Source organism: Mixophyes fleayi, chromosome 9 (genome assembly GCF_038048845.1).
Source record: "Mixophyes fleayi isolate aMixFle1 chromosome 9, aMixFle1.hap1, whole genome shotgun sequence".
In the NCBI taxonomy this organism is placed as follows: domain Eukaryota; kingdom Metazoa; phylum Chordata; class Amphibia; order Anura; family Limnodynastidae; genus Mixophyes; species Mixophyes fleayi.
The window spans coordinates 44789673-44807472 of record NC_134410.1 but is presented as its reverse complement, the minus strand read 5'-3'; the positions used below and the strand labels follow the sequence as shown (position 1 = coordinate 44807472).

General features: G+C 43.3%; 1 protein-coding gene across 2 annotated transcripts in view; it reads left to right on the top strand.

The window, feature by feature from the left end:
- CD99L2 (CD99 molecule like 2) overlaps positions 1-17800 on the top strand; it is a 75992-nt gene that overhangs the window by 36289 nt on the left and 21903 nt on the right. The window contains exons 4-6 of one of the 2 annotated variants that reach the window (XM_075184256.1): positions 5651-5731; positions 6918-6977; positions 12558-12644. In XM_075184256.1, the coding sequence (XP_075040357.1) occupies positions 5651-5731; positions 6918-6977; positions 12558-12644 (228 nt within the window). The remainder of the gene's footprint in view (positions 1-5650; positions 5732-6917; positions 6978-12557; positions 12645-17800) is intronic. The other variant, XM_075184257.1, reaches the window with a different exon arrangement.

The window sequence follows — 17800 nt, the reverse complement described above, 5'->3', positions numbered from 1 at the left end:
AGGGAAAAGAAATGCGTAATAATATGATACTACAATTATGTTTAGTAGGGCTAGAGGAATAAAAATACTGCGGGATAAAGCTTTGATGATAAAGAGGGATGGTTTTGTGTTTTAAAGGTAGTTTCTTGGAGAAAGACTATTTCAGCATGGAGTTTGCGTAACATGTAAAATAATAATGCTAAGGGGCTTTATTGGCCCACAAAAATATCTTTAATTATTTTGATTCGCATGATTGGAGTTTGAGTGTTTTGAAATGGGGTCCCCCAACACATAAGGGGAATATTGGTGAGGGGTTGAGGGAGGAGGCGGGTGAGGATTAAGAAGGGGAAAAGGTAGAGAGGGGTGGAGTGGCATATGACAATTGAGAGAGGGAGTTAGAGTAAGCACACCCTCCATACTAATTGTGAGGGGAGAGACCCCCTAACTGTTAGGACTGTGAAGTCTGAAAATGTACAGTTTTTGAAGTTGGCTACATCTCGGGAGAATTTAGTGTACAGAAGGTTTGGGAGAACTGAAGGGAGTGGGTAAACATTTAAAGATTACAAGCAACTGCAAGATGAAATAATAGGAGAGGTAGGCGGGTTTTCCCAATTTCCTGTGCCAACATGTAGCATATATGATCTCTTATGGGTAATAAAGAGTTCAGCGGTTAACAGACCTCAGCCGCACAGGTTCCTTTTCATGAAGTGAATATCAGCACCTTGCCATTAGGCAGTGTAATTCAGGTTAGAGATTAACTGGGCTGCTGCCTGTCCTGATATGTATGTCCTGCAATACAGTCAGGCCTCCGGTTGTAGAGGTCTACACCACACAGGATGTCTGGAAGACAGTCAGCGGGAGTTATGTCCAGGAGGGTGACAGTTCCTACCTGATGTGTAAGTCAATTCTGGTGCATTTGTTTGACCACAGTGCTGCTGCGTGTGGTCATGTTGGATATATTGGTAAGTGCTGCTTGGCATTGACCATCCCCTGAGAGCCAACTAAGGGTATCGCCAACTTTGCTGTTGGCTCGTGGCCAGAGGCTTGATCTCAGCATGCCTTATGTTGGTAGTAGAACTGCAACTTTTCTGTTACCCTATATTGTAAAATTGCCACCTCTCAGAACTCACAATTGATTGCTGTTCCCATTGGGCAATACCTGCAATTCCCCATATAAATTCCCTCCATATAGAATTCCTTAATTCTGAGATCTCTTTTGAAGAGGTTACACAGGCCCTGTGCAGCCTCCTCAGCTCCTTGATGGATTGATTCACTGCTTAACATTTTAAAAATTGACCTCTTGGCATCTAGACTCAGCAATATTTAACTCTTTGCTTGATGGAGCACATTTTCAACCTGCTTCCACCCGGGCAAAAATTGTCATTAATAACCAGTGCAAGAATCCCAGTATATGTTCAAGCCATCACCCAGTTCCCTGTTAAAAGTAGACTTTAAGCTCTTTTGTCGAGATCCCGGTGACCAGGCTTGGTCATGTGATCACATGTCTTACTCATTTGGACCAGGTTGTATTTATTCAAGGCCACTGATAAGACAAGAAGAACTGTAGATCTAATTCACCTGGCTAATAACAAAATATCCCCTCAATTTTAGCACTAGATTGTCACGGTCTCAAGCGATAGCAGGTCTTTACAATGCGAATCCTAGGGTCTGCACAGTTTAGCGCTACACCAACAGGGCGCCGAGTCTAACGAGCAGACGGTGTTCACCAGGAACTGCCGCAAGGCAGTATGGTCTTAGCTGTGTCTTGCTCGCAGGTCGCGGCCCCTGCGAGAGTACTGCACGAGGCCCTCTTGGGAAGTTTGGAACCCAGCAGGTAGGATAGCAGGTATTAGAATAGAATGTCAGCCTTGCCGACGAGTATAGTAGCAGGTACGTGAGTCGAGTGTCAGCTTAGCAGACTAGTATAGTAGCAGGTACGTGAGTAGAGTGTCAGCTTTGCAGACGAGTATAGTAGCAGGTACGTGAGTAGAGTGTCAGCTTTGCAGACAAGTAGAACAGATAGTTGGTAACTGAATGGAGAGTCAGCTTTGCAGACGAGTAGTACAGATAGTTGGTACCTGAATGGAGTGTCAGCTTTGCAGACGAGTAGTACAGAGTAGCCACATCTAAGGTACCCAAAAGGCAACTGAGAAACAGGCACTGAGGGTTTGGAGGAAGTGCCTTTTGTATTTGGCGCCAGGATTGCCTGGCCAATAGGAGGACAGGCATAGATTTTATAAGTTGCGGGTCACCTGTGAACACAAAATACCTCTATATGTGGACGATATTCTACTCGCCCTATCACATAATATGACGTTGCAGCCCAACTTCATAAAACAAATTCAGACATATGGGTCTCGATCAAGGTACACAATGTATCCCTCATAAAACTGAGGTCGTTCTCGGTAAACTTCTTTAACTGAATTTTAATTATAGTTGGCAACCTGCAAAAATATGTTTGGAGATATACATTACTAAGCACTACGAAGACCTTTTTGCAGCTAATTTTCCCCTGCTGAGTTAGACTCTTAAATTCAACTTGTCTAATTGGGGTAGACATCTCATCTCTTGGATTAAGTGGATTAATGCTCTCAAAATGAATCTGTTCTCACTTAGCCCAGTGCATTTGAAATCGTGTTCATGCTGGTACAAAGATATAGGTGGATATTGAAGGGGAGTTGATAGATTCTGTCTCATTTTGCTGGGGATCCCACAGAAGTCATGTCCATGTAACTGCAGAGAACTACCCACTTAGTTATTTCTTTGTAATATCATGGATAAGGCATCTAGAGCTTTTGCTCTGTCATCGCCTCCAAGATTTGTTCTTCTCTGGAATAAACCACACGTTTTCCTCTGTGAATGCATCTTGGGGAGTTTGAGTCTTGGTCTAGCAGACACATTTGATTTATCTCTGTTATTGCTCTCCTACAGGTCTTTCCAGATTTCCTCCACAGTTCAAACGAAGGTGTTGCAGGAAATTAGATAGGAACATGAGATGGGAGTGGACTTAGACCTCAAAGACTGGGTCAAGATCAGATACAACCTAAGTCCTCTATTTGTGTCTGTATAGGGGTTACTATTGCTGCACCCTGTAGACTGCATGCTATTTATCCCTCATCTGTATTTTGTTAAAGAAACTGTATCCAAGCTGGCAAATTCAAGCATATTTTGGTGAGAATGCCTAGAGGCGTATAACCAGTGCACATCTTAGCCTAAGATTTGGGAGTTTTCTTTATACCCATGGCAGGATTTATTATACCAAATTTCATTACAATCTGAAATGATCAGTTTGAAACCCTGTGTTGATTTGATGTGGAATGACCCTATAATTAATTACATTTGACCTGTGTCAGTATATACTAATCTCCCGACACATGGCATTTCCCCTAACCATTGGTCCAACCCTATTCCCACCCTTTGTCCTCATCCAAATTTGCGCCCCCCCCCCCCCTTTGCGCCACCAATCTCGTGAAAATATCCACATTTCCCTGCTCCCCTCACTAACTTTCTCCTGTACTCTCTGGAATGCCTGCGTGCAATAAATTGGCCTCCATCCATGACCTTTTCATCTCTAACTCGCTTAACCTACTCCCCATCTTTGAAACCTGCCCCCCCCCTTTTTGATACCACTTCTCCTTCTTCCTGCTGCTATGGGGGCCTCTTACTGGAAACCAACCAGGTGGTGGTGATGTGGGCATCTATCTCTCTCACAGCTACACTTTCCAGGTCACTCCTTCCTTCTCATTCTCCTTCTTTTGAGGTCCACTCCGTTCATCTTTTTTTTTTTTTCCTCCTGTCAACCTTCCAGTCGAGGTCATCTACCGCCATCTGGGCCCCACTTCTTACAACTTTGTGGCCTGGCTCCCCTACTTCCTGTACTCTGACCTTTCCTCTTTCAACCTGGACAATATTAACATCCCCATTGACAACCCCTCTGTTTCAGCGGCCTTCAAACTTCTCTCCCGCATATCCTTTGGCCAATCTCAATGGACATTCTCCCCCACCCTTACCTCTGCCACTCTCTAGACCTTGTTTTCTCTAACCTTTGCACCATTTCGGACTTCTCCAACTAAACTTGGCTGCTCTCCCACCACCTCCTCTCCTTGCCTCCTGTTCCCTTCCTCTCACTCTTGACCTTACTACCTTCTCTCCCTCACTGTCACCTTCGGCTACCCTTGCTATCCTTGTAATTGTCAGGAAACTTCCCTTTGTAATGTGATAAGCATTGGTTAATAGATTTAGTGTGATTTTGTTACCCATCTTGTATTACTGTTGTATTTGTTTAACTTGTTTTTCAGTTATGCTGTGCTATGTAAAATGTTATTTGTTATTTGTTTATGTAAACTGTCTACATTGTTTGTACTTCCACCATGTGTGAAACTTTGTGGCGCCCCATAAATAAAGGTTAATATTAATAAAACTAATTTTCACATTGAAGTATTTCTATTGTATTCCAATATGGCTTTCTAATGTTTGTTATGCAAATGAAACCCGACTTATATTATTTTTGTAAAATATATTAGATTTTTTTTTTAAGTAAAGATTTGTAGCAATACAGCAATTTTAAATGTTATGAGCCCTTTAAAGTGCAATAATGGTTATTGATTATACAATATAAGCCTAGTAATGCTAAGAATAGAAGTAGCTGTAAGTAAAGTGGCTAGCTGCATACACTAAAATAGACTATGGGGTATATTTACTAAGCGGCGGGTTTGAAAAAGTGGAGATGTTGCCTATGGCAACCAATCAGATTCTAGCTGTCATTTTGTAGAATGCACTAAATAAATGAAAGCTAGAATCTGATTGGTTGCCATAGGCAACATCTCCACTTTTTCAAACCCGCCGCTTAGTAAATCTAGCCCTAAGAGTTAAATAAAATGCAAGCGTGTGCTCATGTGGCTATTGGCTATAGGCTTAGATTCAGACATGTTAATGATGTTGATATTCATTGCAGTGGCTAAAACTAGCCACACACATTGTAACCCAGTACAATCATATTGCCCACCACATCCAGGGGCGAACGCAGGATTTAGAAGGGGGGGTTTCCGCCCCCCAAAAAAATAGAGCGAGAAGCTCCATTTCGGCAAGTCTGAAATGTACAGCAGCAGCGGCGCTGTCAAGAAGCATCCGCAGCAGTGCTGTATTGTAGTACAATACAGCACTGCCGCGGACGCTTCTTTGACAGCGCCGCAACTGCTGTACAGTACCGTTGGTTCGCGGAGGGGGGGGTTTCTGGAGAACCAAAAACCCCCCCTGCGTGCGCCACCGACATCATTTGGAAAAACTATTTCAGTTAGCTTGCAAATTTTCTGTCATCCTGTATATACTACAGTTAGTCTCTGCTCCAATGTTGAATAGTCTGTCTGGAAATGACTACACCAATGCATGTATGGTGAGTTTAAGGGTACATATTCACAACAGTACATTTAGTAGAGGGTGAAGTTTATTGCGTTCATAGCCTGCCTGACATTTGTTAACATTTCCATGAATGTAGCACTGATGTTTTGTTCTATGTAAGGTGATGGCAGCACAGGGTAATGCATTATTGGGGGGGGGGGATTTAAATAGTGCTCATAGTGTGTAGGACGTCCAGGATGTGTATGAACTCAATCAATATATGTGTGTGTATATATAATATACCTAATCTTTGTATTTTTATTTTCCTATCCAGGTGATTTAGACTTGGCAGACTTTTTTGATGATCCCACACAACCACCCAAAGTTGTCCCCAAACCGCCTCCTAAGAAGCCAGGTAATTCTATAAATGACATGTGAATGCTACATACACACACTGACAGCTCTACCAGAATCCAGGGACTCCTGCATTTTGCCTCAATCTCCCGCCTTTTGATTGACATCCTAAATCTGCTCGGAGCTGGGTTGAGGCAGAGGTGAGGAAGACTATGACAGACCTCTCCTTTCCTGGCTCGAAGCTGCTTCCTTTTGGCACATTTCCCCCTCACTGCCAGATTGAAGTGTTGGCATGTCTATATACAGTAGTTTTCTAAGACTTTTGTAAGATTTTTTTTTTTCTTTTCTTTTTCTTTTTTTGTTGTTACATTTTTATCAGTTTATGCACATTTTATTTACAGTATATAAAAGAAAACAAGATTTGGTTAAAAAAATGCACATTACTATCAATTTCCTTCATTACTAATCCTGTTGTAAGTATAAAAAAGCTTCTCACCCCAGTATAATATATACAAGAGTTTTCTTTATAGTCAACCGGTTTTTCCTTAGTGACATTATGTGATGGTTATTTAATACCATTGCAGAAAGGAGCATATTTACAAAAAACCATAACAACCAATCCAACATAAGCTTTTGTTGCCCTATTTGCACTAGACCAGCGTTTCCCAAACCCAGTCCTCAGGGACCCCTAACAGTGCAGGTTTCCAGGTTACAAGTGATATAATTATACCACCTGTGGATCTTTCAAACTGTGTCAGTCAGTAATGATTACACCTGTGCTCGAGCAAAGAGATATGGAAAACCTGCACTGTTAGGGGTACCCGAGGACTGGGTTTGGGAAACACTGCACCAATAAATGATTGGCTGTTAGGGACTGCTGCAGTCTTTCACCTTTGAGCAGTATTGGTAAATATCCTTGTCGTATAGTTTTGCTCCACGTGAAACACTTTGAATTTTTTTGTACGGTTTCATCTCAGTTTCATCAGATGGTAAAACATTTTTCTATATGCCACAGTATTGCCTGTATACCCAAATAGGATTCAAGTTAGGCTACCTTGGATACTATTTTCATCCTTAGAGCTGTACAATTGGCCAAATGTATAGAGCACTTAGAATATTGTTACACACACACTTGGTCCTATAGAAATGAAATTGCATACATACAAGTTTCTGTATCCCACCAAGATGTCATATTGTAGGATCACCATGACACATTTTCTGATGCTTTCATGCATTTTCATTTTCAGATGTCCCTATCACAACTAGGAAGCCACGACTATCAACCAATAAGCCACCAAAAAAGAAAGGTATTATTTCTAGAGATGGTCACTGACCCCCGTGTTTTGGTTTTGTTTTTGGTTTTGGATCTGGATTACCTTCGTGTTTTGGTTTTGGTTTTGCAAAACCGCCCTTGCGTGTTTTGGTTTTGGTTTTGTTTGGTTTGGTTTTTGCTATTTTTGAAAAAAATACCATTTTAAAATAACCTAATTTAGTGCTCCACCAGTTTCTTAGATAAATGAGGTAATTCTAAAGCTAATAAATTATGAAAAAAACAGTTTAATCCCTGGTAGGCCGTCCTTAATGCGAACACTTGTCTGCAAATTATACAGTCAAACCTGGTTGTCTACCTCCTCCATTTTTGATTATTGGCAATGTAGCCATCGTCTTTAGGTGTAAATTACACCCTACACTTGTAGTTGAATATTAAAAAAGCAGCCTGCACAGACTGTGGAACTAGAAAGTAAAATTAAATGGACCACGATACTTTGGTGGCTATCTATCCCCCCCCCCCCCCCCCCCCGCCCTCCACTTGTAGTTGAATATAAAAAAAGCAGCCTGCACAGACTGTGAAGCTAGAAAAGTAAAATTAAATGGACCACGGTACTTTGGTGGCTATCTATGCCCCCCCCCCCACCCTCCACTTGTAGTTGAATATAAAAATAAAGCAGCCTGCATAGACTGTAGAACTAGAAATTCGAATATACAAAGAAATGGACAAAGGCAGTTTGGTATCTGTCTGCATCAGACCCCCCCCCCCCCCCATCCACGTGTAGTAAAATAGAAAAAAAGCAGCCTGCATAGACTGTAGAACTAGAAATTTGAATATACAAAGAAATGGACAAAGGCAGTTTGGTATCTGTCTGCATCAGATCACCTCTCCACTAGGAGTAAAATAGAAAACTATTCAGCCGTTATATAATCTAGAATAAAAATAGAAATTGAGAAAGGCAATTTGGTATCTGTCTGCATCATAATCATCAACATCCTCATTAGCGCCCTCGTCACCTCCATAAATCTCCCCTCATCCTCTTCTATTTCCAAAGTGGCATCCTCAATTTGTGTATCACCGGCTACACTCCGGCTGTTCAGGTACACATCAGCAGAACTGCTGAAAGGGCCCTTCTTTATGGGTACACTAACAGAATGCTCACGATTAGACATACCACTGTTGGATGGACTCTCCACAGGGATTGGTGTCATTTTTGAATCAGAGCAAACATTATCCTCTAATACCTTACTGTTATCTTGCAGCTCGGTTTTGACGCGTAACAGTAGTTGTGCACCAATTGTAGGCTCGGTAACTCTTTGGGATCTGCCACTAATAGACAAAGGTGAAGGCCTCATTCTCTCTTTGCCACTGCGTGTGTAGAATGGCATGTTGGCAATTTTTTTTTTATCGGCACTTAACTTTTGCTCAGTAACACTTCTTTTTCGCTTCAACACAGTAATTTATTTTTTTTATTTTGTTTTTTGGACTGATTTCGAAACACTCTGTAGTTTGACATCGCTTTGCCCAGATGACGTACTGGGAACACTAACCTCAGGACTGGTGACAGAACCTGGTTGCTCATTCTGATCATATGTGGACTGCTTTAAATCCATTCTGAGCGCAAAGCACTTGTAGTGGTAAAAATTATTTGGTAGATACTGCTGACAGATATGACTTTTGACAGCCAGAAATATTTATGCACAATTATGGGAGACACCCCAAAAGCACTGGGGAGTGCCAAATATTACAAAAATAAAATAAACCTCTATCCTCCTCTCTTCTCTAGCGATTTTTCTTACAGCAATTGGAATAAGAATATTGTATTCTCTGTCCCTGCTCTAATCAGCCTGTGACTACACCCTGCTCTCTCCCTCTGTCAAATGGCGATGGATTGCTGTGGAGGCAGGTATTTATAATCTTGAAGTATCGCGAGAACCGAGCCACAAGATCCGACGACGTCTCAATGACGTTTGGCCTCGATTTGGATTCGGAGCGGGCGGGAGAGTACCGAGCTACTCAGCTCGGTACTCGGATACCCAAAGTTCGGATGGGTTTGGTTCTCGGGGAACCGGACCCGCCCATCTCTAATTATTTCTGACCCAGACTACCTGATACAGATGGTGTACTTAATTGGGAAATACATTCAGGTTATATTAAAAGTGAAATATAAGAAATTATTCTTCAAAATGTAGTTACTTTGACTCGTACTTGAGTGTCCCTCAGCTTATATTTCAATCCTTCTCCAGGGACTCCTGGTGACATCAGACCTCCAAAATGCAGGAGTTGATGTGCAGAGATGTCTGTAGGGGAATGTAATGCAAATACAACTTGGTGCCACTCTCAGTTTGTGTAAGACTTTATGGGGTAAATGTATCTGAGAGTTTTCCGGCGAGTTTGAAAAGTGGAGATGTTGCCTATAGCAACCAATCAGATTCTAGCTATCATTTTGTAGAATGTACTAAATAAATGATAGCTAGAATCTGATTGGTTTTTCAAACCCACCAGAAAACTCTCAGCTTGATACATTTACCCCTATGTCTTGCTCAACCACCAAATATAGATGGCAGCCTTTGTAGTGAAAGAATGGTATGCCTTACTGCTACTACAATACATAACAGGCTAAGGGGGCCTCCATTCCCCCGTGAGGGCCCCTGCCCCCGACCGAACAATAATGCTGTTGAGCACTTTCAAGGGCCCCCTGGATATCCGAGGCCCCTGGGCTGTAGCCCAGTTAGCCCTATGGTTAATCCGGCCCTGAACATAATATATTCATAATGTTGTTTTGCATAGAAGCCACACATTATTATTATTATTATTCATTATGCACTAGTGATTCCCTGTAAATCTGTAATTAAAAGTGCCAGTGAGAAATTGAGAAATAGTGTACATTACATCGGCATGGGTCTACACATGAAATCTATCAAACATACAGTCACTTCCTCTCGATACTGAGGTGATAATCTTAGCTTGGATACACATATTGTTAGCGAGTATCTGTGCATACTTGTTTAAAGAAAAGGCGCCCTTGTATATCAAATAAGAATAATGTGATAGCTTTTCTGTTTAAATATCTGGATCTTGAGGTCTGATCTTTCCACTATAGGCTCCTCTTACTGATTATCAGCTCAGAAAGTGCAGGATATAGGAACAGAGATGATAAAGGATCATATAGTGTAGTAGATATAAACTACACATACATCAATATAAAACTCATAGGGCCTGATTCATCTTCATACGTAAGTCCCGTTTTGTGCCGTATCTTCTGTAAAACTGCTCTGTGCATGCTTAGAAACAGATATTGCGCCAGTGAACTCAATTGCATGCATTTTGTGCCCAAAAGCAATTGACACTTCCCTCTACCCAAGACTTGAAGAGAGGAACGGGGGTGGGAAGGGGCGGGTGGACATAGGCAGTGTAGAGTAATGTCATGGTGAGGTCCAGCTCACGCACATTAGTCCGATTCAAGCTCTGGGCATCTCTTGGGTATGTATCACTTGCATCAGCTACAGGCCAAGTGTAAGTGTCGGCTGATGCATATGAATGCCAGAATATATGTTTGCAAGTAAGAGAAACTATAAAAATGCATTTTATGTGCAGTACGTATTAATAATATCCTGAATTGTGTATTTTATGTAAAAAGAAAAATATATATTTTACATATAGTTTTATTAATGATTATAGTATTAATTATTAAATTGTGTGTGTGTGTGTATATATATATATATAATTTTATTTTTTTTGCATGTGTCCTGATAGGACTTGATATTGCACATATCATCATCATCATCATCATCATCATCATTTATTTATATAGCGCCACTAATTCCGCAGCGCTGTACAGAGAACTCATTCACATCAGTCCCTGCCCCATTGGAGCTTACAGTCTAAATTCCCTAATATATACACACACTCACACAAAGACAGACAGAGAGGGAGACAGACAGAGACTAGGGTCAATTTTTTTTTTTGATTGCAGCCAATTAACCTACCAGTATGTTTTTGGAGTGTGGGAGGAAACCGGAGCACCCGGAGGAAACCCACGCAAACACAGGGAGAACATACAAACTCCACACAGATAAGGCCATGGTCGGGAATCGAACTCATGACCCCAGTGCTGTGAGGCAGACGTGCTAACCACTAGGCCACTGTGCTGCCCCATATGCATGTGCATATGTGCAACATGTGCAGTGTCTCTGTCTGCATACAGCATGTGCAATATACACATGTGCAGTGTCTCTGTCTGCATACAGCAAGGAACCTATAGTGAGGGCGTACTTATACCCTTATTCAAATGGAACCTTCTCTTGAGATCCGCTTGCAGTTGAATACGGGTGTACATGCGTGCAAGTTGCATTTAATTTTTTTAAAAGCAAGTTGCGTTGACTTCGCGTTCGAATATTATTCTTGCCTATAGTGAACTCATCTGGTACACTTTTTCGTAGTGTCTACGTCCTCACAGATGTGATCTCTTACAAGACAGGAACATGTGTACTTCAGATATACAAAGGCCTGTGTTTGGGACTTCACAGGGAGAACAGTAATGTAATAAACAAGTCCCCCCCTGCTCCTCCTCCTCAAATCTAATATATAAATGTCTAGTGGCGTCTGTCTGTGTGTGTGTGGAAAAAATAAAACCGAGCTGCAGCGCCACCTGCTGGGCAGAGTTATACACTGACCTACTAAATTCTTAGTGTGTGTGGGGAAAAAATTTCAAAAAGGGCTGAAATTTGGTAGGGCTCAAACTCATTTTTCGTGAGGTAATTTTACCTCATGAACACACATGTGTAGAGGCGTGCGTTTGTGTGTGTGTGGAAAAAAATATTTTCTCAGAAAGGGCTCATCCAATTGACCTGAAATTTGGTATACTGACATTATTTGACAAAAAAAATAGAATAGTCAAGTCAGTTAACTTCCATCATCCCCCCTTCCCCCCGTGGGAGGGGTAGTAAAGGCTAAATTTACGAGTTGAGGGCTCAAACTCATTTTCGTGAGGTAATTTTACCTCATGAACACACATTAAAAAGGCCGCTTGCATCGGGAAGTAACGCTCTTCCCCTGAGGAGGCCTGGGCTAGGCCCAAATGCATGACAAGAACCTTTTTATTACCTTAAGTAGCTTGATTTGACTAGAATGCATGAGTATCATGCACGGGTTACTTGTAATATACATTTTCCAAAGATTCAAGTAGTGCCCATGCGCGGCCAGCGAAACCTGATCTCTAGAACTAATTCTGTCCTCCAATGAAGTAATTTCCTGGATGTAGTTCACATTAAGTCTATGTACTGAACTAAAAAGCGAGCTATATTGTTAAATATCAGTGTTTGAAAACCAATGTAAATTAATAATTAATAAATAATTAATAATAATAATGTTTTCTTTTGCAATAAAAATATAGTTTTCATGTAATCTGAACTGCAAATCTTCAACTTATTTTCAGCTGTTACTCAGAAGTTCTTGTGACACACCCGGCCTGCTGACCCAACACACGGGTTGGGGAATCACGCTCTACTGTAGATGCTTTTCAACCATATTTATGCCCCTGTTGTTTATAACAGTAGTGATTTACAGTTTTGTATTTTTAGTTTTACTCAGTACTGTTTTCTGTTATTTTTCAAAGATCCCAATGATTTAGACCTGGCAGATGCCTTAGATGACAAAAATGATCGACCTGTAGGAGGCGGAGGAGGTGGTGGAGGAGGAGGAGGTATGTACTGACTTGGTGAAAACATTGTACTTCATTACACATTTGTTGTAGGAAGGAATTCCTAGCTCTATATCACCCATGCATTATATATAATCTATGTGCTCAGGCACATTTCACAGCTTCTCAATCACAGCCAGCTAGTGCAGGGTCTTGCAGATATACATTGGCTATGTGTATTTGTATGTACGCTGAGAGCAAAGGAGAAGGTAACGTAGAACCAGGAGACTTCTGGGAAGTGACTGGCTGCGGTACCCATCATGTATGACAGAGAGGAGCACCTCACATAGAAAGGACACATGGTAATAGTAAAGAGATAGTAATATTATTTGTAGACAACAGTACAGTAATAGGCTGTACAGGATAGCAATTTTTATTGATATCAGGCCGAATTATGCAGTGATTATGCAGGTACATCCAGGATGGCACACACCCCCTCTAAAATATAGCTGCTTCCAAAAATTGGGTTTGTCGCTAGTGACAAAGTAAGAATAAATAAAAAAAGTTTTCTGCACGGTATAGTCCCTTTGTCACATGTATTTATTTTGCTGTACCCACCTAAGTAAAATTTGTAGCAAAGTAACAAACAGATTGCTCTTTTTGAACTATCAAAACTTCACTGTCTCAAAATTGTATGTTTTATAGTTCAAACAAGACAAGTATTAACTCCCCCACCACCACCCATGTAAGCACTACACCATGCAACCCGTAGGAATTAAGGCGCAAACAGAGCATTGAATATTGATCATTAGTGGAACCCAAAACGCTCTGCTCATCTAGATTTGCAAAAGAAAAAAGAGAGGAAGTATATATATCGAGGCACTCCGGGATGTTTAATTCAATTAAAAGCATCTATTTTATTGGTATGCATTAAAAATATGCATACAATAAAATATATGCTTTTAATTGAATTACGGTAAATATCCCCGAGTGCCTCAATATATACGTCCTCTCTTTTTTTTCTTTTGCATTTTTGATATGAGTATTTGGGAGCACCCCTCGGAGAAATAAAGATGCATATCAGTGATACCAATTGAGATTTAGATGAATACCTATTATAATAGGGGATGTTCTATGATGTATATTATTGAATTAATAATCTGGTGCGGTTAATTTCCCTTCCTTATATCATGTAGATTTGCCACAATTTATACTGGAAATCCATAATTCACCCCAAACGTCATTAATTACATTTGAATCGCAGCCTCACCCAGTTTTTGTCTCCAGCACATTCGACAAGCCCTTAATCTAAAGAACAAATAGGGAGCTCTTTCATTGCTGTGGTAGTCACCATCTCGATGACAGTAACACCGACAACAAAGACAGCAACATAAAAATGATTGACGTGACTGCGGCAGTGAGTATATATGTACATACCATAATTTAGATGTACAGCATCTCCGACAGCTCTTATACCCGTCACCTGTAAATTCCGAATAAACCAAAGGCAACGACTGGGAAGGACGTCATTCACACTGCTGACAGTGCGTTTGGCGTTTTTAAGGAGGCAATGGGTGGACCCGCCGCTTCTATAATGTATTCTGGCGCCAGGTCCACCCATTGCCACCTTAAAAGCGCCACGTTTTGTTTTGGGTTTTTTTTCTCAGTTCTACTGGTAGCATAATACATTTTAACATAGGCAGGAAGGAAGGTTTTTTTATAGGCTCATTTTATTAATTCTGACTACTAGTCAAGATTCTTCTGGCAATATTCCAGAGGATTATAATCTAGCAGAAGAACTATCTGTTCATTTAGGGATGCTTTCACCAGTTTCTGTCCATTAGTTGCAGAATTGGGTTGTTCATCCTCTCTTTCAAAAAGTTCACCTAAATTGAGCTGGTAACCAAAGCCCTGGGTTAATTGCTCTGTTGAATGTGGAAGGCGTTACCAGGTTTCAAGCAACTTGTACACATGCTCAAAAGATGTTGTGTAGACGAACAGTTTCTACTAGATGAAGGTCAATGTCTGGTACATAGCACTGAGAAAAGATAAGATAGATAAGGAGCACAGAGACCTTTGTGATAGTCTCAGAAGGATGGCAGAAATTATGAAGTTTTATATCTTTTATATCCACTTAGTAGTATACTCATGATCACACAATGTAACCAGCTGCAGAAAGCAATAATTAAATGGAATATGACACATGACCCAGGTAGTATTGCTATTACACTAATAAATAAAGTTATGTTTATGCACGGTTACCAGTAGAATATGTAACTGTAGAGGCATGCCTTTCAGGCCATCCCTATGAAGCTGATACTGCGCTCAGTCCACGGTTAAATTGGGTTAAGACTGATTACGATTTCTCCAACTAAGAGGAGTGTTTTCATGCTGATATTATTATTATTATTATTATTATTATTAATAATATTTATAAGGCGCCACAAGGCATCCGCAGCGCCGTACAGAGACAAACAAAATTACAATACAATGGGAGACAGCACAGTACAGTAAACACAGCAACTTAGTAAGCTCAATGCACAGCTAGAGAGGGCGGGGAAGGGGGAGGGAGGATCCGCAAACGACTGGGCCCAAGAAGGAGGGCGCGGAAGACAGGGAGACCCCCAGGGGGGAGGAGGGAGCGAGAGTGGACGTGGGGTGGAGGACACTCGAGGAGGAGGGCTAAGTAGCTGGAGAGCAGAGTTAGAAGTGGTGGAAACAGGAGGAGAGATGGCCCTGCTCAGAGGAGCGTACAATCTAAGGGGAGGGGTGGACAGACAGAGAGACGCAGGGGAGAGAGGGAGAGTAGGGGGACGGAGGCAGAAGATAAGGTAGGAAGTTAAGTGGGAGACAGAAAGGCTTTAAGAAAAAGGTGGGTTTTTAGGGCCCGTTTAAAACTGGACAGATTAGGGGAAGTTCTGATGGAGGGAGGGAGCTTGTTCCAGTGGAGGGGGGCGGCGCGGGCGAAGTCTTGGATACGCACGTGGGAGGAGGTTATAAGGGGGGAAGAGAGGCGACGGTCAGAGGCAGAACGGAGAGGGCGGGATGGAGCATGAATAAAGAGGAGGGTGGAGATGTAGGGTGCAGTGGAGTTGGCGAGGGCCTTGTAGGTGAGTGTGAGGAGCTTAAAGAGGATTCTGAAGGGGAATGGGAGCCAGTGAAGGGCTAGGTAGAGGGGGGAGACAAAAGAGGAGCGGCGAGAGAGGAAAATAAGCCTAGCTGCAGCGTTAAGGACGGATCGAAGGGGATCGAGATGAGAGTGGGGGAGGCCAGTGAGGAGGAGGTTGCAGTAGTCCAGGCGGGAGATGATCAGAGAGTGGATAAGGCATTTGGTGGCATCTTGGGAGAGGAAGGGCCGGATGCGAGCGATGTTGCGCAGCTGGAAGCGGCAGGATTTAGCAATAGAGAGGATGTGGGGGCCAAAGGAGAGGGAGGAGTCGAGGATGACACCAAGGCAGCGAAGTTGGGGGACAGGGGAGATAGAGGTGTTGTCGACAGTGATTGAGAGGTCAGAAGGGGATGGGGTATGAGAGGGAGGAAAAACTATGAGCTCAGTTTTGGCAAGGTTGAGTTTGAGGAATCGAGAGGACATCCAGGAGGAGATGGCAGAGAGGCAGGCGGACACCCTAGAGAGGAGGGAGGGAGAGAGATCAGGAGAGGAGAGGTATAGTTGAGTGTCGTCAGCGTAAAGGTGGTAGCTGAAGCCGAAGGAGCTGATGAGTTCACCCAGGGAGGAGATGTATAGAGAGAAGAGTAAGGGTCCCAGAACAGAGCCCTGAGGGACCCCGACTGGAAGGGTGGATGGGGGGGAGAGAGACCCAGAGGTGGTGACAGAGAAGGAACGGTGAGTAAGGTAAGAGGTGAACCAGGACAGGACTGGGCCGGAGAGGCCGAAAGACTGGAGGGTGTGAAGGAGGAGGGGGTGGTCAACGGTGTCAAAGGCTGCAGAGAGGTCAAGGAGGATGAGAAGGGAGAAGTGGCCCCTGGCTTTAGCAGAGAGGAGGTCATTGGTGACTTTAGCCAGGGCAGTTTCAGTGGAGTGGAGGGGGCGGAAACCAGACTGGAGAGGATCAAGGAGGGAGTATTCAGAAAGGTAGGAGGTGAGACGGCTGCAGACGAGCCTCTCGAGAATTTTGGAGGCAAAAGGGAGAAGAGATATGGGGCGATAGTTCGAGAGAGAAGTGGGGTCGAGATTAGGTTTCTTAAGAATGGGGGATACGAGAGCATGTTTGAAGGAGGAGGGGAAGATGCCAGTGGAGAGGGAGAGATTAAAGAGGTGAGCGAGGTGGGAGCAGGTGGTGGGGTAAAGGGAGCGAAGAAGGTGGGAGGGGATGGGATCCAGGGGACAGGTAGTGGGGGGGGAGGATGAAATGAGAGAGTGGACTTCCTCGCCGGTGGTGGGACGGAAGGAGTGGAGGGGAAGGTGGTTGGGGGGGCAGGACAGAAGAGTGGGAGGGGTAGAAAAGAGAGTGGAGGAGGAGATTTCAAGTCGGATGGCCTCGATTTTAGAGGAGAAGAAGGAGGCGAAATCGGAGGCAGTCAGGGAGGAGGGAGGGGGGGGGAGGGGAGGGGGCCAGGAGAGTGCTGAAGGTGGCAAAGAGGCGGCGGGGGTTAGAGGACTGGGAAGAGATGAGGGATTTAAAGAAAGATTGTTTAGCGAGTGAGAGGGCAGAGCTGTAGGATGAAAGGATGAATTTAAAGTGGAGGAAGTCAGCCAGGGAGCGGGATTTTCTCCAGTGACGTTCGGCGGAACGGGAGCATTTTTGGAGGAAGCGGGTAAATTTGGAGTGCCAGGGTTGGGGTTTGGAGCAGCGGGGGTGGACGGAGTGGGCAGAGGCGACCGCGTCCAGAGCGGAGGTGAGGGTGTGATTGTAGAGGGAAACCGCCTGGTTGGGGCAGGCCTGGGAGGAAAGGGGAGAAAGAAGGGTATCGAGAGAGGAGGACAAAGAGGCAGGGTCAAGAGCGTCGAGGTTGCGTATGGACAGAGTAGGTTTGGGCAGGGGGAGGGGAGCAGGAGAAGAGGAGAGAGAGAAGGAGAGGAGATGGTGGTCGGATAGAGGAAAGGGAGAGATGGAGAAGTCGGAGAGATTACATAGGTAGGAGAAGACAAGATCAAGGGAGTGACCAAGGCAGTGGGTAGAGGAGGAGGTCCATTGGGTGAGACCAAGGGAGGAAGAGAGGGTGAGCAGTTTGCTGGAAGCAGGGTAGGTGGGGTTGTC